This window comes from Chenopodium quinoa, unplaced genomic scaffold, assembly GCF_001683475.1.
Source record: "Chenopodium quinoa cultivar QQ74 unplaced genomic scaffold, ASM168347v1, whole genome shotgun sequence".
Taxonomy (NCBI): domain Eukaryota; kingdom Viridiplantae; phylum Streptophyta; class Magnoliopsida; order Caryophyllales; family Amaranthaceae; genus Chenopodium; species Chenopodium quinoa.
This window is the reverse complement of record NW_018744080.1, coordinates 940,627-966,607: the sequence shown is the minus strand read 5'-3', so window position 1 is coordinate 966,607 and position 25,981 is coordinate 940,627. Positions and strand designations below refer to the sequence as shown.

Sequence of the window (25,981 nt, the reverse complement as noted above, 5' to 3'; positions counted from 1 at the left end):
AGCTATAACTTGCATCAACATGGTCCCAAAACCGAAGAAATTTTTTTTGCTGAAGTTGTCATATGTTGGCTAAGATGAAAATTAGTAAAGTTGTTTCATATCATATAACTAATATATAAAGTTAAAGTTTTAGTCAGGTCACGACACAGTGACACTTACCGTTCCAACTTTTCACTGAATGTCGCGCCACGTTGAACAGATTTATATATACTTCTAGGATTAAAAAAAAAAAAAGTTTAGAAATCTATTTTCAATCAAATTTGAATAGAATTTCAAGATAAAGTTGTTAGTTTATAGTTTTATTTTCGATAACATACAAATATTTCAGATATACAAATTGAATTATAATTTTATTCTTAAAAAAATTTAGATTATAATTCTAAAAAATTATCATATGAATTTATTTTTATACCATAATTTTTTTGGGGGGGGGGAAAAGTAGTTCAAAACGTAAAACATCCATTATATATATACATATATATATACACATATACACACACACACACACACACACATATATATATATATATATATATATATATATATATATATATATACACATATATATATATATACACACACACATATATATACACACACACACACACACACACACATATATATATATATATATTAATCGGTTAAGATAATTTACTTCACAATCTAATATAGTATAATTTTATTACTATGTAAACCTATCAATCAGAGTCGGGTCATGAGCTGAGTCATATCCGATCGGATCACTAGCTGAGTCATATCTGATCGGATCACTTCAGGTAACGAGTCTATTAAGAATTGTTCAACCCTTGCCTTAAAAATTAATAAACAATCCGCGCATGCACAGGGTACAAAATTAATTTGTAATAAATTTATTTGTTTTTGATTTTTTCCTATTTTTTTTTAAAAAAAAAGTGATTTTATTTTGACTTTGATTTTCGTATATTATAAAAAAAGTGATTTTAGTTGATTTTTAGCTTCGATTCATGCATGCAATTGTTAGTAAAGATATTGTTGATTAAGAATCAAGAAGTAGATTCTTGAAAAAAAAAAAAAAAAAAAAAAAAAAAGACTCAAGAACTAGATGTAACATGATAGATCAGTTCAGAAATGTGGCGAAACTGGATTAGGATAAGGTAGCAACTACGAGACTACGAATAACAAAGTGGCAAATGAGTCAAGATTGCTGGCTTGCTGCCCTCGTTAACATAATAATTATATGGGGCCAACTAAAGTGAAAGGCCAAACCATCCGCTTTTAACGACCAGTCTTGCCTTTTCTTTTCCCAATTACACGTACAACTAATTGACACTTGCTTTGGTTTATGTGGGGTAAACATAAACTTCCAATGAGAAGTTGCCACATCATTGTTAACCAAAAAAGAGAGGGAAAATTGGGGGGAGGGGGGGAACTATTTGGGTTTTGGCGCCACAAAGCAAGGTTTAGCGAGAGATATAAGTTAGGCGCCAAACATGCATATTTATCTCACTATTGTGCTACTCCCTCCGTCCCAAAAAGAACGACCTATTTGGGATTACGCGGATATTAAGGAAGTTAAGTAAAAAGAAGTAAAAGTATATTGGAAAGATAAATTTACATGGGGTTTGTAAAAAAATAGAGAGAGAAAGTAATAAAATAACATGGAAAATGAAATTTTTATATGGGGAAGTTAATTTTGCACAAATATTGTTGCAAATTGGTGGTGTTTTAATGCAAATGGGTCATTCTTTTTGGGACAAAGTTTTGGCCAAATGGGTCGTTCTTTTTGGGACGGAGGGAGTACTAATTAAACAGAATTTGTTAGGGGCCAAATACACATTTAGTACTAAACAATTATATTATGATACTAATAAACAGAATTTTTTACTAGAAATTACAATGTCTTAGTCAGAGTCATTAATGATGAGAGAGGCTGTTTTAAAAAAAAAAATGAATAATATATCATTTGATAATATTTCTTATATTATAAATCAAAAAATTATTATAAAAGTACCAATGAGATTCTTTTTAAATGCTCTTTCTAAAGACATCCATATAGATACATATTATCAAAAATGTTAAATAGTTGGATAATTTTAACCTTACTATAGTTTTATACTACACCCTTAGTTTTTACTCTTGATACCAATAAACATCGTTTTGTTATTAAAAATGGATATAACTTTAAAATAAAGTGACGGGTTAAAATAAACATCGTTTTATTATGCTAAAATAAATATGTACAAAAGGAATAACTCTTTGAAATATTCAATTTTTGCTTAAACCACCCAATACAAATGATATAACTTAAATTGAAGGATTAAATCAAATAGTGAAGGGTTAAAATCAAATAGCGGAGGGTTAAAATTAATAACATTTGGAATACATAAAGTAGTTATTGGTTACTAAGATATAGCATTATGTGAAACAAAAAGTTTCAAATTACATATTTAATGTATAATAAAACTATTATTTACTACATGTAAGAAAATTTATAACTAATCCTCATTTTATTATCCTTTTTTTCATCAGGTAAGGAGATTATAGTAACTTTAAACAAAAAAACCATTCATTTATTATTGTTTGCAATTATTTGCGGAGCTATTAAGGGGCCTGGGTGGCACTGGCTCCGCCAGTTTTTTATTTTTTTTAATATATTAAGTTAAAGATGTAAATTTATAGGTTAAATACAATTTTAATGCAATAAATAACATCAAATTGACTTTGTCATAGTGGTAATGCATTGAATCCCTACTTTATAAAAAGTAGAATCATGCTCTTATGAATAGTGTTGTGACAATATAACCCCAAAAATGTGTATTTATGCATTTGCCCCTATTTAATATTACAAGATTTTTTTAATATTGTATATCTTTTCTATGTTATTACGTACTTTTTCATCTTCACATTCAATCGGTTGAATTATTGGTTTCAAGTTTCAACCACAAAGTCACTGACAATCTTCAAAGGTTTTTTTCAATTTTAATTTCAATTGTTTTATAGGGTTTTGATTTATTTTAGATTTTAAGGTATTATCCTTTTTAAATTTTAGGGTCCGGGTAGTCATCTATTTTTCCTAAATTTGATTGAATTTTGAAAGAAAAAAAATACAGTAGATAATTGAAGTGAATGGAGAACCACAAACACTATAAGCGAGGGAAATATACCAACTTCCGAGCACTACCCCATGGAAGTGTTGGGGTTTTTGTGTTTAACAAGGGTCACAAAGAAAGCAAATAAAATAAACTGGTAAAATCTTCGAGGCGTGAACGGGATCACTTTCCCAAAAGTATAATTCCGACCCTATACTACAACCGGGTTTCACGGAAATTTACTTAGGAGATACAACGAAGAACAATTGAAATCACAAGTAGGATGATTACAATTCAATGTATAAAAGCTTTTGGATTTATGATGGTGATAAAAATATTGCAATTGATTTTCTCAAGAAAGAAAAGTAAAGAAAACAACTTTTCCTCTTCAAAAAGATACTGACACATATGTTCCTATGAACATATTTATATTAAAACAAAAATGAAACCAAAAGCCTTGAAGAAACTGCCATCAACGATAACAAATAACCGTCATTGAACAACCAGCCCACACACGCGCCCGATCGAGCTACTGCCGCTCGATCGGGCGGATTGGAGTGACGGAAATGGGTTGCTCTTGCGCCCTATCGGGCGGTGGTGGCCCGATCGGGCGAGAAACCCAGCAATTTGCATCACCGTTCTCGCACCCTATCGGGCAGTGGCTGCCCGATCGGGCGGCTGGAAAGGTTTTCAGATACACCCTCTCACGCCCAGTCGGGCGACCACCACCCATACCGTTCCAAAGACAGTAATTTGTTTGAGTTAGCATAAAAGATTTGATTAAATGAACGCCATCCTTGTTTCTTTTCAAACAAATCCAATGTTGAGCCAAGCCTTTCCAGCCGGTAGTAGCCGAAGGCGAAGGCAATGAAATTGACTGACTCTTTAGAGTAAGGTAATGCCAATACACTTACTTGGAACAAGTCAGGAAAAAAAGACTTTTTTAGAAGAAAGGCGAGAAGGAAGAGAAGAAGGATTAGTAGTTTCCTAGCCGAGGAACTTGAGGCCGACATACAGGGTGCGGTCCCAGAGTTCAAGACGCTGTCTAAAACTCGTGTCGATCATAGAAAAGCATTTATTTAAAAATGAAACAAACCTCATTCTCTTGTTCCCTCCCGAAAAACTGCAGATCTAGATGCGAGATGATCCCGAACCTATTTCATAACCACCATCCATCACCAATCACATTCCACATCCCACTTCAATTTCATTGCCTCTCTCTAACTCTAAAACTTATGCACTCTACTCGCCGCCTACTCCACTCCTTACCACTAAACGACGAAGCCAGGAGCGGAAGGAGGGACTTGAACCCTCAACCTCAGCCTTGGCAAGGCTATGCTCTACCATTAAGCTATTTCCGCCAGCTACGGTAGTGGCGAAGCACTACTGAGAAATTCACGTATCACTTGATATGGACGACTTTTGTTTTTCCGCCGGACCACACTCTTGACCTCCGATCGAGCTACGAGCACGAGTAGGTAGGTGGCTAGGGGGGGCCGGGAAGAGGGACCTTTCTTTTTGCTTCGCGCTAGATGAGATGATGATTAGTAGGTCAGGTCCCGTGTGTGTGCTCTTTATCACAATCTTATAGAGGCGGGCTGGCTTTTCAATCAATCCCCGGCCGCTCAGTGCCGCTATTGGTGCGAGTTGTAAGGGGTATTGATCTCGAGTCGAGAAAAAGCTTCATCTCATTCTTGTAACGGGAGTGAGTGCACCGCAAGACCAGACAAGTTGCTCTCTTGCCTTGCAGCGGCGAAATCCGTCTTTTAAGTTAAGTCATTTCCTAAGACGACTCTTCTTATTCTACGATAATCAAATTCTTCTACAATAATTCCACGAATCTGCTCGGAACCGGTCGATTCCTGAGCCATTCGTTCTCCCCTCTCGGTTGGCCTTTTCCAGCCACTAGAGCAAGTAAGAAAACCTAGAGTTCATTCACTTAAAGAACCGCAGATTTTGACCGGATTGTACACCTTTGTGTCTGGCTATGTATATGAATGTGCATAAAGAAAGGACGGGACATCTCTCTCCTTTTTCCTTTTTTTTTTTTTGGGGAGAAGAGAGAGGAAAGAAGCTACAGCGGCACCTCACGAACTTCTTACTAGGGCAGCACCATCCTATGGGCATTTGCGAGTGTTTGGATGCACTTGTTTTGTTCATATTCTTGCGCAGTTAAGAGAGAAATTGTCCTCAAGGCAAGCACTTGTGTCTTTTTTGGATATGCTCAGTCCGAATATAGATAGATGCTATGACGTGAAATCCAAGAGACTCGATGTATCCTTGAATGTTCTCTTTAATGAGGTCACCTCATATTTTCCTTTTCTTAATTAAGAAGCCCTGGAGGAGAATGGTGATGGAGATGTATTATGGCCTTCTCCTGTTCATCAACTCGAACTTCATTCTTCTGCAGTTGATGTTATGGATCAGCCTCACTCTTCAGGCCGGCAGCTTTACCCAACATCTTCCGCCGATTGTTAGCCTGTTCAGCTGACCTCAGAGGCTTCCAGTCATCCGGAACAGCATGTTTCTTCTCGGCGGCGATTACTGTCTGTTTCCCAAAGTCAGACTGCTCTAGAAGATCCGCAGTCTAGCCCAGTTGCTTTCCTTCCAGTCGCTTCCTTAGATTAGATTTTGGATCCTTCTCTCAGGTTCGTTGATCTTCTCAAGTTTCTTATCCCGTTGAAGGATTTTTTTCTTATTTTATGAATCGTTTTCTCTAAAACATCGAGCTTACCTCATGTCAGTTCAATCTTTTTATGAACTTGAATTCTTTGCTGAAGCTTCCAATCATTCTTGCTGAAGAAAGACTATGCAAGAAAAAAAGAAAAAAACTAAGTCTCATTGCCTGCAGGGAAACAAGCCATTGGCTACAAGTGAATTTACAAGATCAAGCATAAAACAGATAGCTCAGTAGAAAGATACAAAGCTAGATTAGTAGCTAAAGGATTCCTTCAAGAATATTGAGTCAAACCCCGGAACGAGCCCTTTCCTAAATGGCTAAGGCTCGCAAGGGCCCTTTTGGGGCTTTGGTGTTTTGAGCTAGGTTTTACGGCTTCAGTCCGGTAACCGAGAGTGAATTTTTAAATTCCTCTGGTTACAGCGAGTTGGACCTTTTATACCCCCGGATCAACGCATTTACACGCTTGTCTTTTTCCAGGCACCAACCTTTTCACAGGACGCGAGGGTAAAAAGTTGTTAACCATTGTTCTTATTTTCTTTTGCTTTAATATTCTTATATAATTAAATTACATCACCTTTGCCTAAGTAAATTAATTATTAACTTGTCATTTTGTCTCCAATTCTCAAAATTATTCAACAATCCTCCCCCATTTTGAGAATTAAACTAGACTCATTGCAAAAACATCATCATCACAAAACAATCTTATGCATAAATGAAAGTGTACATAGACTTGAACTCCCACTTAGTGCAATATACAATTCAAGAATCCGTATCCATTTGGTATCGTAAAACGTTTGAACCAAAAGCAAAACATTTGGAAACTTGAGGATATTACACACACAAGATTAATTACTTAAATACATATTAGCTTGACACTATAAGCCATGTGTCCATATCTATTCATAAGTACATTAAAGCTATGCCCCAATAGCTTCTTGAAGCGGCTAAACTTCGTACTTATATAGGTAGACTTCCAAACATGCTCCCGTGATCGAGCAGTATATCAGGAATTCTATTAAGTTAAAACAACCTCTTTTCATCACAGTAAAACCGGAACTTAACCTTGGATGAATAAACAAGTTCCCAATCATCAAATAAGAGAATTGATCTCATTGAACTTAAGACCCAACGTCTTATTGGGCGTTAAGTTGAGATTCTCCTAATTGTGATTATCTAGGGCTCCAATCCTAAACCGATTGCCATCCTTTTATTAACATCTCTAACCCATGCTTTTTAAACAATCGGCGAGACTAAACTTCGTACGAAAATAAACAATAGTTTTTAATACTATCCTTGTTAAGTCCTTGGATGTAACTATACCTTACACCAATATACCTTAACTCACCATTTTATAATTTTACACTTGGCTATATCCCTTAGCCAAATTTACATTGTTATCCCAATAATTCATCACTATTAGTGATATTGGCTTTTGCAACAAAGAAATCTCATCATGCATTAAAACCCTTAAACCATTCTGCTTTTTTACCAGCGGAATGTAATGCAATGACCTCCAATGTCTTATAGAACGCACAATGCAAGTTAATTTGCTTCTTTGATGTCCATTACATGACACCTTCCCCATAATGGAATACCCATCCACTTGTGAATGAACAATCTCTATTTGAGATCCAACTTGCATCCGAATATCCTTCAATAACCGAAGGAAACCCACTAAACCACAAGCCATAATCTATGATTTTCAACAAGTACTACAACAAACAATAAACCGTTTGCCAACATAGAATTCTAGAATTACTAGTGAGCCTATTCAATTGACCAATCACATAAGCGATATTCACCCACTTACATAGCTTTTGTTTGATACATGCATATATACCCTTTTGTAACCAAGAGTATAAACTCATAATCACAAAGAGATTATCATTATCCATATAACTTGAATAAATTTCACAAACAAGATCAACAAACACTTCATTATACTGCTATCACCATAGAGGCATAAAATAACATCAATAATTAAATTAAACATTGATTTAATCAATTACAATAATTCAATACAAAATCCTCATGTCATAGACCATGACACTCATTGCATACCTGTTTAGGGTAATTTTACCCTGCCACGTGGCCCAATCAGAAGGTGACACGTGTCAGCCCCAGATTAGTCTAAAATGGACCAATCCCTGCTCGACACGTGTCATTCCCGAAATTAAGGGAAAAGGCGGCCTTCAGGCCCAAATCCCGAGAATGCCGCCAAACGGCGCAACCCACCAATGATTAGGGTTCAGTAACCTAATCAGGGGCACAATTCCCAAAGACCCTATAAATAGGGAGATGTCCCTCATTTTGAGAACACGTTTTACCATTTATTACACATTTTTTACTCTTTGATAGAGACATCCTGAGCTTGGAATCCGAGCAGATCCCCACCTAAATTTCCGCACCTTTTTTCTCCCTTCAAGTTTCTAACCTGTGCGTTGGAGGCGGAGCACCATCCAACTGGTGTCTCCGTTTGTTTTGCAGGTACATCTCACCCAAAACATTTGGCGCCATCTGTGGGGAGAGTACCTCGAAGATGGTTCAAGAGTCTGTACCACCCCCTAACCGTCTGGGCGAAGACCCAGAAGTCTTTACAGACCATGAGGAGGATGAGGATCCTCAGGTTGAAACCTCTACAGCCGAGGACGGCTCTCTCAGAGTCAAGCGCATCCGGCCTAGAGAGACTCTAGAGCGGGCCGCCTCCCAGGCGGGTCCGAGCAGACCTACTGGGCAGCCGAAAGGGGCAACCCAAACGGCAGCTGGATCGGCCCCTGTCACCCGAGACGAACTCATGAGGTTCATGACGAGTTTTAAGGGTGAAATTACAAAGCTGATCACCAAAAGCCAGGCTGGCCCAAGTAAAGGTCAGTCGGCGAAGAAGACTCCACCAGAGAAGGGGAAGTCAGTCAGAAACCGGCAGCCCACTCCTCACCCAAAGGAGAAGGCAGCCGGGACCATCGATTGGTCGAAAATTCTCCTTCCTGGGGGGAACACCAATAACCCTCGCCGGCCTCATCAGCCGGTGAGAAGTAAAAAATCAACTCTCGATGCCCGGGAGATCATCAACCGGAAGAGAAATCAATCGCTGTCTGAGTCGGCTTCAACGTCGAACTTTCCAGACAGCTTCAACAACATCTCTACAGGGAGTGCACCCTCCTTGCATGAGAGCCAGACAGGCGGTAATACCGTCCATTCTAGCCCTCATATGATTGGAGCCGTCCCGTATGTGCCTACTCAGGCTTACGGGCAGTATCCTCCTCACTTCATGCAGCCGGCCTTCTTTGGGGGTCAGGCGGCATATCCAAATGTCCAGCCATTGGACTGGCAGCTTCGCCTGCCGCGCCTGGGTGAAAAACCTTCTGCGTTCACTCGGGAGATAACCGAGGCGGCTCAGCCGACCAAGGTTAAGAATGTGTTGGTTGGTACCTATGATGGTACCACCAATCCGGAAGATCACCTCATGGCTTACACCAACCTCATGTATCTGCAGGGGTTGGATGATGCCACTTGGTGTCGATGCTTTCCGGCTACATTGAAGGGCATTTCCCAACAATGGTTTGGCAACCTGCCAGCCGGGTCCATAGACAACTTCAGGAAGCTTGCCTTCCTGTTTGCTTCCAACTTCTCAATGAACATCCCTGCTAAGAAAACAAGCCTTGATTTGAGCACTGTTAAGCAGGGAGAGAGAGAAGGGTTGCGCTCATATGTCAGGCGGTTCAACCTGATTAGAATTCTGATTCAGGGACTGTCTGATGAGGTAGCTTTTACAGACTTTTTTAAAGGTCTGAGAGACGGGTCGACCTTTAAGTTTGACCTAGTCAAAAAAGGGGCTTTCACCCTACAAGCGGCCCTGAGGGAGGCGGAAAGCTACATTTAAGCTACCGACCTCTGCTCGCCTGGTAGCCAGTCGGACTCCAAGAAGTCCGACAAACAGAAAGACAGCCGGTCAGCTCAGCCGGCTAAAAACAAAGAAGAGAGCAAGAAAAGAAAAGAAGTCTGGGCGGTTACTGATTCTGACCAGCCGTCCCAGAAGAAAAAGAAAGAATTTAAACCGTACGTCCCCAAGTACGAGTTTAATAAAGACTGCAACTCCATCTTCATGGAGGTAAAGGACCGGCTGTCCATTGAGAAGCCGAATCCTATGAAGAGTTCTGTTCAGACACGGAACAAGAATAAATTCTGTCAGTTCCATGAGGAGGTCGGCCATGACACCAACGACTGCTTCAGTCTTCAGCGTACGTTGGACCGTCTGGCTGACAAAGGGCTGTTGAAGTCCTACATTTCTAAGTCCCCAGCCGGGGCAAAAAAGAAAAACAAGGGTCAGTCCTCCAAGACTACCCCCCAGCCTGCTAGTAGCTCGGATACCGATAAGGAGCCGGTCTACACTACAGCAGGCGGGTTCTCATGTGGTGGCCCTACCATCCAGGGCACCAAGAGCCATCTTCAAAAGATGGACAAAGATGATGATGAACAGGCGGAAGCCAGCTCCTCCTTCCCAGACGTCTTGATCACTAAGAAGGATAGGGGCAGCGTTCGCCGCCCGCATGATGACCCGGTGGTCATTGAATGTAAGGTTGCCAATCAGCTGGTTAGACGGATCCTTATAGACACCGGCAGCTCAACAGACATCATCAGTCTCCGGTGCTTGCAAAAGCTGAAATACAACGTCAGCAGCATGCATCCGGTCACCCACCCCTTGGTTGGTTTTGGGGGTGGGATGGTCTACCCAGCCGGGAGAATTGATTTACCCATCCGGCTGGGAGAGAAAGGCCAGGGACGACATATTGTTGTCAGATTCTTGGTCGTTGAGGAGTTGACCGCCTATAACATCATTCTTGGCAGGCCAACCCTCAATGTAGCCAAGGCAGTAATCATCCCTTCCCTCATGCTCATCAAGTATGAGAAGGATGACGGCTCTGTTGGTTCCTTGAATGGGGATCAGAAGACGGCCCGAGAATGTTATCTCTCAGCCGTCCGAGATACCGTGGCCCCAGGCGGCCAGGAACCAATAGACCTTGACAACGTCAAGGATGCCGATCCAGCTCCTGCCCCACCAGCAACCGGAAAGAAAAGAAAGGCTCCTCTGCTGGTGGAGGTGAAAAAAGAGAAAAAATAGCAATCACTGACCGGTGAACGGTCAGATGAGCTCCGTCCCCAACCGGCTGGCGAAAGCATTGATCTCGTACTAGACGACAGCCGTCCAGAACGCACTGTTAAGTTTGGGACGGTTGCTCATTCTACCTAGGGTGCAAGCTTGCACCTTCTGCTAAAAGAATTCAAAAACATTTTTTGCCTTTGAAGTGGAAGAGATGCAAGGCGTCAGCCCGGATCTTGCTGTCCACAAACTCACCGTGAACCCCAAAAAGAAGCCTATCCGGCAAAAGAAAAGAAACCACGGCGAGGAAAGAAGTCAGGCGGCAGCTGCCGAAGTCAAAAAGCTGCTAGACGCCAGGTTCATTCGGCCTTGTAATTTCCCCGACTGGGTGGCCAATGTGGTCCTTGTGAAGAAACCGAATGGGACCTGGTGCATGTGTGTTGATTACACAGACCTCAACAAGGCGTGTCCAAAGGACAGTTATCCGCTTCCAAAGATCGACAGTCTGGTCGATTCTACAGCCGGTCACGCCTTAATGAGCTTTATGGATGCCTACTCCGGCTTCAACCAGATACCCCTGTGGAAGAAAGATCAAGAGAAGACGGCCTTCGTCACTGATTAGGGGCTATTCTGTTATACTGTGATGCCGTTTGGCTTGAAAAATGTGTCTGCCACTTTCCAACGGATGATTAATACGGTCTTCATTAATCAGATTGGGAGGAATGTGGAGGCGTACATTGATGACATGATAGTCAAATCCAAGCTACAGACGGATCACCTTGCTGATCTCCGAGAAACATTCACCACCCTCAGGCGGCATAAGGTTATGTTAAATCCTAAGAAATGCGTCTTCGGTGTTGAGTCTGGGAAGTTTCTCGGATTCCTGATTGATCAAAGGGGGATAGAGGCTAACCCCGAAAAGATACAGGAGGTGATTGACATGAAGTCACCCCGCTCTGTTAAGGAAGTTCAGAGACTCACCGGTTGTCTGGCCGCCCTGGGGAGGTTCCTCAGCCGGTCAGGTGACAAATGCCTCTACTTCTTCCAAGCAATCAGGAAGAAGACCAGATTTGAATGGGGGGATGATGCTGAGGCGGCGTTCCAGAGGTTGAAAGAGCATTTACATTCTCTGCCTAGGTTGGTCAGTCCTTTGCCTAGGGAGATGTTGTACATGTATTTAGCCGTCTCAGACCATGCCCTCAGTGCCGTTCTCCTTGCTGAGCGAGACGGCGTGCAACTCCTGGTTTACTTCATTAGCCATGTTCTTAAAAATGCTGAACTCCGGTACCCCATGGTTGAAAAATTTGGCCTCGCTTTGTATATGGCATTCAAAAAATTGAAGCCTTACTTTTTGGCACATCCGGTGGTGATTTACACGGACCAGCCACTCAAGCGGTCAATGTCTACCTTGGACTCATCCGGGAGAATGTTGAAATGGGCTATTGAAATGCAGAGCCTTGAAATCACTTACGAACCAAGAAAGGCAGTGAAAGGTCAGGCGTTTGCCGACTTCATTGTGGAAATGACTCGTCCGGTGGCTCCGGATAATCTTGATCAGGTTTGGAAAGTGTACGTAGACGGGAGCTCTACAAAGAACGGCTGTGGTGCAGGCGTAATTTATGAGTCTCCTGAAGGAGACAGATTTGAATATGCACTACGCTTTAAGTTTCAGGCCTCTAACAATGAGGCGGAATATGAAGCCCTGCTAGCCGGCATACACATGTGTAAGGCGGCAGGGGCCATGAAAATTGACGCCTACTCTAATTCTCAATTGTTTGTTAGCCAGTATGAGGGAAGTTATGAGGCTACCCATCCGACTATGATTAAATATCTTCAAGAAGTCAAAGAAGAGACCAAGGCACTTGAGGAATTTCGGCTGAATCAGGTGCCTAGGTCGGAAAACAACCAGGCGGATGCATTGTCAAAGCTGGCATCTTCCGCCTGCCATGATACGCCTCGGTCAGTCTTTTGGGAAGTTCTTGAAAAGAGAAGCATCTATGAGGATCCCGTTGGAATTCTGGACCAAAGCTCTACCTGGATGGATGGCATCCGGGCCTATCTCTCAGACGGCACACTTCCTGATTCGCCACAGGAAGCAGCCGTCCTGAAAAAGTGAGCTGCAAGATTCGAGTTGGAAAATGGAGAACTCTTCAAGCCGGGGTTTCTGAAGCCTTTGTTGAAGTGTGTCACCCCAGAAAAGGGGAAAGAAATTCTCGAAGACTTGCACTCGGGATTCTGCGCCTCTCACATAGGCGGCAGGTCCCTAGCCGTCAGAGCCAGACGACATTACTTTTGGCCCACTCTTTAGGCAAACGCCAAGGAGTTGGTGAAGAAATGTGACAAGTGCCAAAAATTTGGCAAACTCATTCACCGTCCGGCTACTGATCTGACGGCTATCCATAGCCCAATCTCGTTTGCAAAATGGGGCATGGACATTCTAGGTCCCTACAAGCCTGCTCCAGGCGGTAAGCGCTATATCTTAGTGGCTGTGGATTACTTCACCAAGTGGTTTGAGGCTGAGGCGGTTAAAAACATCAAGACCTCAGACGTAATTTCCTTCATCTGGAAGAACATTATCACCCGGTACGGGGTACCCATGTCTATGGTTTTTGATAATGGTCCTCAGTTTGAGACGCCTCAGCTAAATACTTGGTTGGGAGATCAGGCGATCTCAAGCTATTTCGCATCTGTTGGCTGGCCCCAAGCAAACGGCCAAGTTGAAGCTTTCAACAAACTCATCTCAGACGGCATTAAAAAGAAAATAGAAAGAGCTGGTGGCTTATGGGCAGAAGAATTAATCCATGTCCTGTGGGCCATCCGAACAACAGCGAAAGGGGCAACCGGTGAAACCCCATTTCTCATGGTTTACGGTGCTGAAGCCGTCTTGCCCATCGAACATTACGAGCCGACTCTCAGAGTCATGCTGTATGATGAAGAGGCAAACTGGGAAGCAATGCGCCTGACATTGGATTCACTCCCAGAACGCAGGGGCAATGCCGCCTTGCGTCATGAGATTTACCGTCTGAGAATGACGAGAGCCTACAACAAAAAAGTACACAAGCGTCCCTTGAAAGTTGACGACTTAGTGTTACGAAAAATGGAGGCAACCGGTAGGGCCAATGAGTTGGGAAATCTAACCCCAAATTGGGAAGGCCCCTACCGGATCTATGAAGAAGTAAGGGACGGCACCTACCACCTGGAAACTCCAGACGGCAGGCGCCTGCCTAGAACTTGGAATGTAGACAATCTAAAAAAGTACTACTTCTGAGAATGTAAACTTTTTGTAAACAGTGAGTCAGTTAATGAAGATTCAGACTTTGTTTGCAAAATTATCATTTGATTATCCATCCGGGTAATATCCAGGCAGATTCCTCATTTACCTAACTAAGTTCGATACTTAGTGAAGGTTTCATTTGTTAGTCCGCCTGGGTAATACTCGGATCTCTTGTTTATTTAAGTTTGATACTTTGTTTATTCAACTGCTTGACTATCCGCCTGGGTAATACTCAGACGGATTCTCCATTTATCTAACTAAGTTTGATACTTAGTATGATCAAATATTTGTCTGTCCGTCTGGATATTACCCAGACAGACTCGTATGCTTAAAAAACTAAGTTCGATACTTAGTGTAAATTCAACACTGATTAAGAAACTAAGCACAAAAACGTTTAGTGGCTACACAACCGGTCTTAAACAGGACCAGAGGCTAAAATGGCCGGATGGTTGCTATTTTTATAAAATTACCTGTCCCAACATGGACTAAGGCGTCCGGAGACACCCCTTCGGGTGCAATCGTCGCAGAGAACAAATTATCTGTCGGTTTCACGTATCCATGCAGACGACAAAAATTAACGACCAAATTGGTCAACTCATAGCCGTCTGTCTAAAATAACCTACGAAGAACGAATAAGTTCCTAAATACCGGATGCCCATAGGCATCAGTCGGTAACTGGCTGAAGTTCTCACTTAGGTTATTTATTTTAAAATTGCACCTCACCCCAATTGGGGTAAGAGTTCAATGGCTATGAAATCTCTACCAGGACGGGCATAAGCCGTCTGTGTAGTGACTGAAACGCCTGTTGGTGTACGGCTGTGCACTTGGTTTGGGGCAATCACTACTGTGATTGATTGACTTACAAACATATCATGCTCTTTGCAGCATCAGACGTTTTCAAGTCAATCAACCAGCTCCAATTGAAACCAATCACACAGCCGTCCAGGGGCAAGGACAGCCGGACTACTGATTAGTTAGGCAAGAAATCGCCGCATGCTTTTGATAAGTTAGGCAAAAATTAAAATTTGCAAAAAACAAAAATTCATATGCTAAATGATCAAAACTGACTTAGTCGGTGCAATTCATAAAAGTCCATCCAACCAAACGGTTGTAATGGATCAAATGTTAACCGGACCCCGTCCGGGAGAAAGAAATTGTTAATTAACCCGGCTCCATAGCCGGTAAAAACACAAATACTCGGCACGCAGGCCGGAAAAAGCAAGTTTTAGCATACAGCCGCTGAATAAAAATTAAAAAAGCAAAGACTGGCATACTGCCGCCGAGGGGTCACTTTTGGCTTGCAGACGGAGCCTCCTGGTTCTCCCCCTTCTCCTCATCATCTGAGGGAATTTTGTGCGCTTCGCCGGGACCAGGAAGCTCAGGCGCGGTTGGTTCACTGTTGTTGAGCCAGGCTTCAAAGGAGGCAGGCTCTGGCTCACCTTGCTCTCTCAAGTACACCACGTACTCAGCATAGCTGTGTGCCATTTCCCAGATGCTATAATCAGCTTCTAGGTACAAGGCAGCCCAAGCAATCTTCACACGGGCTTCGTTGTCAGCATCACTCTCAGCAACAAGGCGGTTTTGCTCCGCCTCCAGGGTTGCTGCAAAGTTTTTCTGAGCTAGAGCAGCATCCTTCTCCAGCCTCTCAACCTTGGTTTTCAGTTTTCCAAGGTCCGCCTGGGCCTTCTTGAGCGCCTCATCAGCTTGCTTGGCGCTCTCGTCTGCCTTCTTCTAGGCCTCCTCCGACCCCTTCTTGGTCGTCTCAGCATCCGTTGCCCGCTGGTCGGCCGCCTTCAGATCTAGCTCCAGCTGCTGGATTTTAGACGCCTGTGTCATAATTATTGCTTTAGTTTCAAGTTCATTTACGATAGTTGAGTGGAAAGCAATATTATCAGCGTCTATGGCGGACTTCTTGGCTCTTTTTACCTCTTCCCGTTTGCGGGAATAAGGACGTTTGAGCCCGTCCACCCGCAGCATGGCCTGCAAAAGCAGGCGGTATAAGAATTACAGGCGGGATAATTACTTGGAAAAAATAACATTGAATTGACAAGTTTCTTACCTCAGCCAGAAGGGATAGAATGCGTTCAAGATTGAATGTCTCTATCCCAGGGATATTGTCCTTATCCTTCTTCCGGACGGCATCCAGCATGGCCTTGGCGTGCTTCTGGACGTCTGGCCAACGGGGAGATTGATCTGCACCACAATCAATACGTGATGAGTGCGAAACTAAGGCAGCACCTATCTGTTGCCGACCGTCTGAGGATGACGTCTGTTGGGAGTGGGATTTCACCCGTAAAGGCCACCCCATCTCAAGCGGGGATTCAAAAGGGTTCTTACCTTCAGAGCCGGCCAAGCGGGAAACGCTTGCAGGCGTGGTGAACCCCGCGGCTGCTGATAAAGGGTTGACAAGATCAAGGCACACGCTGCCGCCTACCTTCTCTAGTCGCCCCGCTATCCGCATCGTCTTAGCCCCGGCTGAGGCGCTAGGAGTTGACGCAGAGGTGGACTTTTTTATTTTATTGAGAACGGTTGGGGCCTCCTCTCTAGCCCGTTTGAGATTCTTCTCAAACGATTTCCCAACTTCTCCCCCCTGTGAAAATACACAAGGTTAGTATCCGGGCAAGACAGTTTATAAAATAAACTTAAGAAAGGGTCAGGCGCTCAATACCTTGGCCCTGAGCTCGGCTGCAGCTTTCTCCGCAAGATCTTTGCGGATGGTCGCAGAAGACCGCTTGGGAGTTTTCTCCGACTGCAACATGTTTAGCGCTTCTTCTGCAAAAAAGAAAGAAATTGATCAGAATCATAAATCAATTCCGATAGAAAAATACTACAGACGGTGTGAACCCAGGCGCATACGTTTATTAAACATGTGCCCTAGCCCGCAGGCGGCTAGGAAACATTCATCCCTGAACCAGGCGCTCTTGGGAATCCAATTCTTAGGGACTTTTATTGTTTCCCCGGTTGACAGAGTTGCGTCTGTGAGGCCGAAAAAGTCTGCCTCGATTATTTTGTCAAAGTCTTCCTCTGGGATCCGGGGAAGAGCGCACTTCCTGCCCAACAAGTCGGGCTTCTTATTGTACAGACGGAATTCATAATTTTCCCGTCTGGTTGGGGCTGACATCAGGTAGAACCTGTGCTTCCAGCCATCGAACTTGGAGACCTTGTCCAAGGTCATCATGTATTGCGGCTGTGTAGTTAGAGTATACCACGCCCTCCAGCCGCCTGGGCTTCTGCTGAGATAATGCATGCTTGCAAAGGCCTCCCAGCCGGGGTTAAGCCCTTGGAACTCGCAGGCGACAACATACCCCAGAATGTTGGTCCAGGAGTTGGGGGTAAGTTGCCAGACCCCTAGGCCGTAGCCTCTCAAAATTGCCTTCACCGCCTGGTGAAGGGGGAAGCGAAGGCCGGCTTTGAATGCCGCCTCATAACAGCCAAAATAGTTGTTGGCGTTCTCTTGATCATCCCCCAAAGCGATGGTGCCCAGCTCAGGTAGCACCCGGATCTTATACCCGTCTCCAAGCTGGTGCATTTTCTTAAAGTTCTCTAAGTTCTCCCCCATCTGGATTCGGTCCTTGGAGGAGACGTGGATGCTGAAGGGATCGTCCTTCTCATTCCACTTTTTCCTTTCTTCCTCCTCGCTATCCGGAAGAGGGGGCAAGTCATCGCTGCTCTCGGAGGTAGAGGCGGAGCTGTCGCTCTCCGTCTCCCCCTCGCTTTGGTCCATGGAGGCAGAGGCGGCCTCGTCGCCGCCTTGGTCACACTCTTCCAAGAAAGAGTTAGCAGGGGTTGAAGGGGCGCGCGGAGGGGATCTCTCCAGAGCCGTCTGGTCTCCCTGACCAGATGATTCTCCCTCAGGCGTTTGGCCGCCTGAGCCTTCGCTTCTATAATTCGGATCAGTGGCCGTCTGCATTTTCCGAGCCATGGTGTCCTGCACAGACACATAACTGGTCGGAATCCATGGCAAATGGTGGTCCCAACACCCCGAGCCGGCACTCCCATTCCTAGACTCAGCCGTTCCTGGTGACCGGCTGGACTCTAACCTAGGCTGTGCCGTGTGTGTTGGTGATGCATCCATTTATTGCAAGAAATATGTACAAACGGTGAAAAAAAGAAAAGAGCTGAGAGAGACAGAGACGGTACCTTTGGATTTGATATCTGAAGGAAGGCGTGTCCGGCTGGGTTGCGGAAGAACAAAGTTTCTTGCTCGCGCCTGACTCAAACGGATGTCTTCAGCTCTCTCGAAGTTTCTCTCTAGAAAATTTTTGTAAACGTACAAAATTATGAGGGTAAAACGGCTATATATAGAGGGTAAATTTGGGGGCATTTCCGTAATTTACCCGGAAAATGAACGGTTACTCTGTAACGGTAAAATTACCGCCAGCCGGAGCGTGACATGTGTCACAGATGCCACGTGGCGTGCCACGTCACATCTGTGAGGGGCAAATGTTTAGGGTAATTTTACGCAGCCACGTGGCCCAATCAGAAGGTGACACGTGTCAGCCCCAGATTGGTCTAAAATGGACCAATCCCTGCTACACGTGTCATTCCCGAAATTAAGAGAAAAGGCGGTCTTCAGGCCCAAATCCCGAGAATGCCGCCAAACGGCGCAGCCCACCAATGATTAGGGTTCAGTAACCTAATCAAGGGCACAATTCCCAAAGACCCTATAAATAGGGAGATGTCCCTCATTTTGAGGACACGTTTTACTATTTATTACACATTTTTTACTCTTTGATAGAGACATCCTTAGCTTGGAATCCGAGCAGATCCCCACCTATATTTCCGCACCTTTTTTCTCCCTTCAAGTTTCTAACTTGTGCGTCGGAGGCGGAGCACCACCCAACTGGTGTCTCCATTTGTTTTGCAGGTACAGCTCACCCAGGATCAGTCTTCGTGTTGTAACTCTCCCGAGGGATAAAAACACCCAAAACATACCTATATTCTATTTCACCATAGAATATTCATTATCATTAATTAATCAACCATTCTTAACATATAACTCATAACCCTCAAAACCACTACTAGAAAACACCTTATTTCCGACGGATTCCTTCCGACGGACCTTAATTTCCGTCGGAAAGTTTGAAATTTACGACGGAAATTTGTGCCTCGTATTATTTTGACGGATAATAGATCTTCCGATGGAAACTCCCTCGCAAATTTTCCGACGGAATTAAATTTCCTCGCAAAAATTAAATTGCGGCGGAATTTTCCGTCGAAAATTGGTTTCCGACGGAAATTTCCGTCGCAATTTAAATTTTCCGAGGAAATTAAATTCCGTCGGAAAATATTTAACACAAAGGACCAAAACTCGTGCCTTAGAACAGAACAGAAGAGAAGGGAGAGAAAGAAAGGGGAAGAGAAGAGAGAGAATGAAAGGGGAAGAGAAGGGAGAAAGAGGAAGACCGCCGCGCCACCGCCGTCGTCTGCCGTCGGTGCGCACCTCAGGTAAGTGTCTTGGTTTTTTTTATTTTTTTTTTAATTTTCGAAGAACCTTAAGGTTCCTAACCCTAACTATGTCCAGCCACCGCCACCGCCCTGAGGCGCCGGAATTTCTCCCCTTCATCCACCGTCGGTGCGCCTTGAGGTAAGTGCCGCACTTTGTTTTTTTTTTTTTTTTTTTTTTTTTTTTTAATATTCGAAGAACCTAACCCTAACTATGTCCAGCCACCGCCACCGACCCCTGTGGTTTCTCTGCCACCGCCACCGCCCCTTTCCCTTCTTCCACCACTGCTTGCCTGCCGACGGTAAGTGAATTGTGGTTTTTATTAATTTTTTTTTAACACTAACCCTTACCTGTTTTGGGTTGACAGGCGCCACCTTTGGGTCGACGACCACAACCACCACCACAACCTCCGGCCACTGTGCGTAGGTGGTAAGTTTTGTGGTTGTTTTCAGTTTTTTTTTTTTTTGTTTTTTTTATTTTTTTATTTTGTAAAACACTTTAATTAATTGAATCTCACATTACACACTCTAAATTATATGTCAATTAAATTTATTTGTTATAAGTGTGGATTTTTTTGGTGTAATTGTCAATAAAAAGGGTAGATCTAGAGTTTAATGACATTATAAAACTTAAAATTGTTAGTTTAGCTGATGAATGACATGTTAGTGAAATATATAAATTTAATTGTATATAGAAATATGTTAGTTTAGTTTATTTGGTTAAAAATAGGCATTAGTTTTGTTTATTTTGAATAAAAATATTAACTTAGTTAAATCAAGTTTAATTATACGTGTTAATTTATAATGTTAACATTTTTGTTAGTTTAGTTTAGTTTATTTTAATTATGTATGTTAGGTTATTTGGTTAAAAATAGGCATTATTTTTATTTATATTAATAGTATGGTGTTATGATATGTTTCTCTTGTTTAGTTTAATCTTGATATATTTGTTTAATATTATGTATGTTAGTTAAGTATATATATTTTTAAATAAATCTTATAATTAATTAATTGCTCCCTTGATCTTTAAAATAAACAATGTTAGTTTGGTTTAGTTTAGTTTAACATAATGTAGTTTAGTTAATATTATGTTAATATAATGTGTTGTAGTTTAATTTATTTTAATATAAAGTATCTTAATTTAGTTTAGTTTTTTTAGAAATATGTTAGTTTAATTTAATATATAAAACGGTAGTTTGGTTTGGTTTAGTTTAATATGATATATTAGTTTACTTTGGTTTGGTTTGATTTGTTTCTCTTGTTTAGTTTAATCTTGATATATTTGTTTAATAATATGTATGTTAGTTAAGTATATATATTTTTTAAAAAAATCATTTGCATAATCATATGCCTAGATACCCGTTCAAGGCATACACATTAGGAGTATGTCTTGAATAGTCCCCGTTTGGGACTGTCCTTGTACGTTTATTCTCACTTAGGTGGTGAATGTATTCCTTTGTTTTAATTCTAAGGAAGATCCTTGCTTGTCATTTCTCTACAATGTTCTCTAGGTACATATATAGGTGTTTCTAATCGCCTATATTGTGTACTTGGGGAACTATAGGGAGATGCTGCCGGATTTTCCATAGAATTGAAATTCTGGCATACATTCACTAGTGACATTGAACGTACAAGGATGGGTTAGGTTGGAGTGATAAGGACCCTTGGAAATCATTTCTCTTCTCATTTGCATTTCCATAACAGTTTGGTCTATAATGAATATATATTGTGCTTTATGACTAATGTGATTAATGGCATATGTGTTAGTTGTGTAGAACTTGTAATCATGAAACGAAAAGAACGTAGCTGGATGTACGAAAGGAAGGTTGGGAATTCTATTAATCCTGAGTTCTTGAAGGGGGTAGATGAATTCCTTAAATATGTGGAAGATCATTCCGAGAGTAGCAACCCGAATGAAGTTAGGTGTCCATGTTTTAAATGCAAAAACAAACGTCTCTGGGATCCAGATACGGTCAAACTTCATTTGTATCGCAGCGGTTTTTTACCTAATTACTACGAGTGGATGTGTCATGGGGAAGGGTTTCCAGGAACTCGTAGAAGGGAGTCAAATGAATATCGTGAAATGGTTTTGGATGCCTTTGGTCAGTCTCAAGATCAAGGCCATTCCGAAGAGCCACCTATTTCATTAGAGGAGGAGCCTAATGCACAAGCCAAGCCATTTTTTGATTTGTTAAGGGCTTCTGAACAACCGTTGTACGAAGGGAGTTCATTGTCTGTGTTAGAGATGGCTTCTAGAATCACTAGCCTAAAGTGTGAGTATAATTTGCCGCACAGATGTGTTGATGGATTTGCTTCTTTGGTTAATGAAGAGATTCCTAACAACAACCACATGGCCGAGACATTCTATGAGGTCAAGAAAATTGTTAAGGGGTTAGAGCTTCCCCATGAAAAGATTCATGCATGCCTGAAAGGATGTATGTTGTTTTGGAAAGATGATGCTCAATTATCTACATGTAGGGTGTGTGGCAGCGACCGATACAAGAAGACTTCTAAAGGTAGCTTAGTGCCTTTGAATGTTCTATTTTATTTCCCTATCACACCTAGGTTGCAAAGGCTTTTTGCAACTAAAAACATTTTTGAGGAAATGACATGGCATGCTAAAAATCCTCGAGTTCAAGGCACAATGGCACACCCTAGCGATAGTGAAGCGTGGAAACACCTAGATAGTTGCTTTCCTGAGTTTGCCTCTGAACCTCGTAATGTTCGACTTGGCCTATGTACGGATGGATTTGCTCCACATGGTCAGTTTGGGGGACAGTATTCATGCTAGCCTGTCATTTTGACCCCTTATAACTTGCCTCCGTCAATGTGTATGAAAAGACAGTTCATGTTTCTTTCGTTACTCGTTCCTGGTCCTAAAAACCCTAAGGGCAACTTGGATGTTTACATGCAGCCGCTCATACACGAGTTGAAACAATTGTGGGAAGTTGGGGCAAATACTTACGATATTTCGAGAAAACAAAATTTCAATCTTCGAGCAGCCATCCTATGGACCGTTAGTGACTTCCCGGCTTATGGTATGTTATCTGGTTGGACCACAGCCGGTAAGAAGGCTTGTCCATATTGCATGGAGAAAAGCAAAGCATTTTGGCTCAAAAATTGTGGTAAGGTTTCTTGGTTTGACTGCCATCGTCAATTCCTTCCGACAAATCATCCTTTTCGAAATAGTAAAAATGCATTTTGTAAAAACAAAGTCGAAAAAGGTTCACCACCTCACATCATGTCAGGAGAGGAACTTTGGGAATGTGTGAAAAACCTCCCGAAAGCAACAGATGGCCCCGAGGCACTGAAACGTGTCAAGAATGCAAAAAAAAGGGTGGTTCAAGAAAAGCACTCTATGGGACCTTCCATATTGGAAACATCTGCTTGTCCGTCACAAATTAGATGTCATGCACGTTGAAAAAAAACTTTTTTGATCAGTTGATTCACACTATAATGGACGTGAAAAAGCAATCTTGTGACACCCCATCAACTCGGAATGACATTGCTAAATACTGTAAACGGCCCCGGCTACATCTTCAAGAGGATGATAGAGGAAAAGAATTCATGCCAAAGGCTCCATTTGCTCTTGACAAGGCTCAGAGAAAGGTTTTGTGCGAGTGGGTCAAACAACTGCGGTTTTCTGATGGTTACGCTTCCAATTTGAGCCGATGTGTTGATTTGCAATCAGGTAAGTTACATGGAATGAAAAGTCATGATTGTCACGTGTTCATGGCGAGGTTGTTGCCCACTGCTTTGAGAGAATTTCTCCCTACCCATATATGGAATGCAATTACAGAAATAAGCCAATTCTTTCGCGATTTATGTTGCTACACAATTACAGTTAGCGACATGGAGCGATTGGAAAAAAACATAGCTGAGATCCTGTGCAAGCTTGAGAAGGTTTTTCCCCCATCTTTCTTCAACTCCATAGAGCATTTACCAATTCATTTGCCATATGAGGGCAAGTTATGTGGACCTGTTCAATATCGGTGGATGTATCCTTTTGAAAGGTAAAAACAAAGTCCTTTCTCAACTCTTACTTTCATCTCTTTCATTGATTTCCGTTACTTATACTTCTACGGCTACATAAACATAATTACAGGTTCCTCAATCACCTGAAACGAAAAATTGGTAATAAGGCTCGTGTTGAAGGTTCCATATGCAACGCTTATCTCACTGAAGAGATATCAAACTTCTGCTCCAATTACTTTCAGCCCTCAGTTGACACAAAAACACGAGATCTAGGTCGAAATGTGAATGCTGATGTGGAATCCCCGGCTGACAACGATGAAATCCCAGAGCTGTTCACGGTGGATAAGGGTCGTGTGTCAAATTTGGGTAAAACTCGGTATTTAGATGACAAGGAACTCGAACGTGCTCATTTGTTCGTTTTAAGAAATACCGACATTCTTGGTGAATACGAAAGGTATATATGTTTACGATAAACTTTTGAAAATCCCTTAAATTTAATATAATTGCTGCAATGATTAACCATGTGTCATTAATCTATTAGGCAGTTTGAAGACTACATTCTTAGTACTCGAACTTATTTGCGTCGAGAAGATGTCATGGAGAAATGCAAAAGTGAATTCCCTGATTGGTTTCATCACAAGGTGATAATACCTTTCGAACATTGCATCTCGATTAATTTGTGATAATATAATATAATATATTTCATTTCAATTAGTGTGACGCTTGTATTCGTAACGGCTATAGGTGAGAGAACAAAAACCAAGTTCCGATGTGTTGCGAGCATTGTCTATGAGGCCTTTCAAGCGTGTTCGAACTTGGAACCAAATATTTGTCGGTGGCTTTAATTTCCACACACAGTCCTATGGCAAACACAAATCTAAGATGAATTACGGGGTGTGTGTCTCAAGTGAGGACGGTGGAGAGTGATTTGGCATTTTAAACGACATAATTGAACTTGTCTACACCGGTCCCGAAAAAGAGTACAAGACTATTTTGTTTAGTTGTAGTTGGATGGATTGTGGTAAAGGAATGAACATTCATGAACAATACAAGCTTGTTGAAGTAAATCATACTAAGAAGTATCCCAAGTATGATCCATTTGTCTTATCTTACCAAGTGTCTCAAGTGTATTATGCATCTTACCCTAGCCTTAAACGTGATCGGGTTCAATGGTGGGCTGTATTTAGAACTCAAGCAAGGTCGGTGATTGATGCTCCAGTGGATTTAGAGTTTTTGCAGGGTCCTTCCCCACAAGTACATGCAACGCTTTGTCCACCAAATGACATTCTAGACTATGAACTTGATAGTGATGATGATGATGACGATGGCTTTATTATCTCAAGCGATGAAGATGAAGAAGAAAGCATTGGCTCCAGTGACAGTGACGAAGAAGAGGACATCGACGTATTTTTAGATGACACTAGTGATAGTAATAATGATAGTGATAATGATAGTGGTAGTAGTGATAAGAGTAATGAAGAGGAGAATATGTAGTTACTCCTTTTACTATTGTCTTCGAATGTTTAGTTTTTAATGACTACTCGGATTTGTAATATTGCATTACATTTTTGGTCTCATTTTATTATTTTAATGTCTTATGGATCTAATTTATGAATTTACAATGTGCGATTATGGTACTAATAACTTTTTCAGGTGGTCATCATGGGAGGAGGAAATAAAGGAGAAACGTCCAAGAGGAGAAAGTCTAAGGGGAAATCTCCGGTTGTACGTGTTGACGAGGATGAGTCAATGGAGGAAGCGGAGGCACATGATTTGGGGGCCTCTCAAGAAATCGTCAGAAATGTACAAGGGCAACAGGAGCAACAGCAGCTTCAGGAACAGGAGCTACAGGACCCGCATCCTAATGACTTGCTAGAGTTGGACCCTTCCACACTTTGGTGCGTATGTATTTGTATAATGAAATATCCTTAAATTCGTATTTACTTTGATAAAGTGAATTTGTATTACTTTAACCATGTTTTATTCACTTTTTGTTGATTATCTACTTACATGAATGTCTATCCTTTATTATAGGTTTGATGATAGGCCGGTGAAGAATGTGCTCTCCGACTCGCTAACTGGCTACTATGTTCAGCCTTGGAGGAATTATGGAGAGGTTGATGAAGATTCGAGAGAGCAATTTTGGAACTTGTTCAACTTATGATAACTTTAACCTAACATAATACATGTTTTATAAATTATATTGATGGAGTTGAATTTTGTAATAAAGACATTTTCTTGATTTGCAGAAAAAATTCAAGTGGGCACCTGAGTTAAACAACCAAGTGAAGGACACTTTCGAAGAAAAGTTTGCAAATCGCCTACGTGACACGTTCTACAACATCACACACGGGCTGAATGGTCGCAAACCAAGATGGCTTAATAAGGATGTCCACGAAGGCATGATGAAAATTGTTTCCACCGATCCAAAATATCAGAAG

General features: G+C 42.0%; 2 protein-coding genes and 1 non-coding gene across 3 annotated transcripts; 2 read left to right on the top strand and 1 right to left on the bottom strand.

Moving 5' to 3' along the window:
• Positions 1-4,357: 4,357 nt before the first annotated feature.
• Positions 4,358-4,429, bottom strand: TRNAG-GCC. The gene has a single exon. It is a non-coding gene; the product is annotated as a tRNA-Gly (tRNA).
• Positions 4,430-21,351: 16,922 nt separating this feature from the next.
• LOC110691344 lies at positions 21,352-22,356 on the top strand. Its single transcript, XM_021868263.1, has one exon. The coding sequence runs from the start codon at positions 21,352-21,354 to the stop codon at positions 22,354-22,356; it is 1,005 nt and encodes a 334-aa protein (XP_021723955.1).
• A 2,596-nt stretch (positions 22,357-24,952) lies between these two features.
• Positions 24,953-25,949, top strand: LOC110691640. The gene is made up of 2 exons (XM_021868593.1): positions 24,953-25,438; positions 25,575-25,949. Exons 1-2 carry the CDS (start codon positions 25,203-25,205, stop codon positions 25,702-25,704), a joined length of 366 nt encoding a protein of 121 aa, XP_021724285.1. The 5' UTR covers positions 24,953-25,202; the 3' UTR covers positions 25,705-25,949.
• Positions 25,950-25,981: the final 32 nt, after the last annotated feature.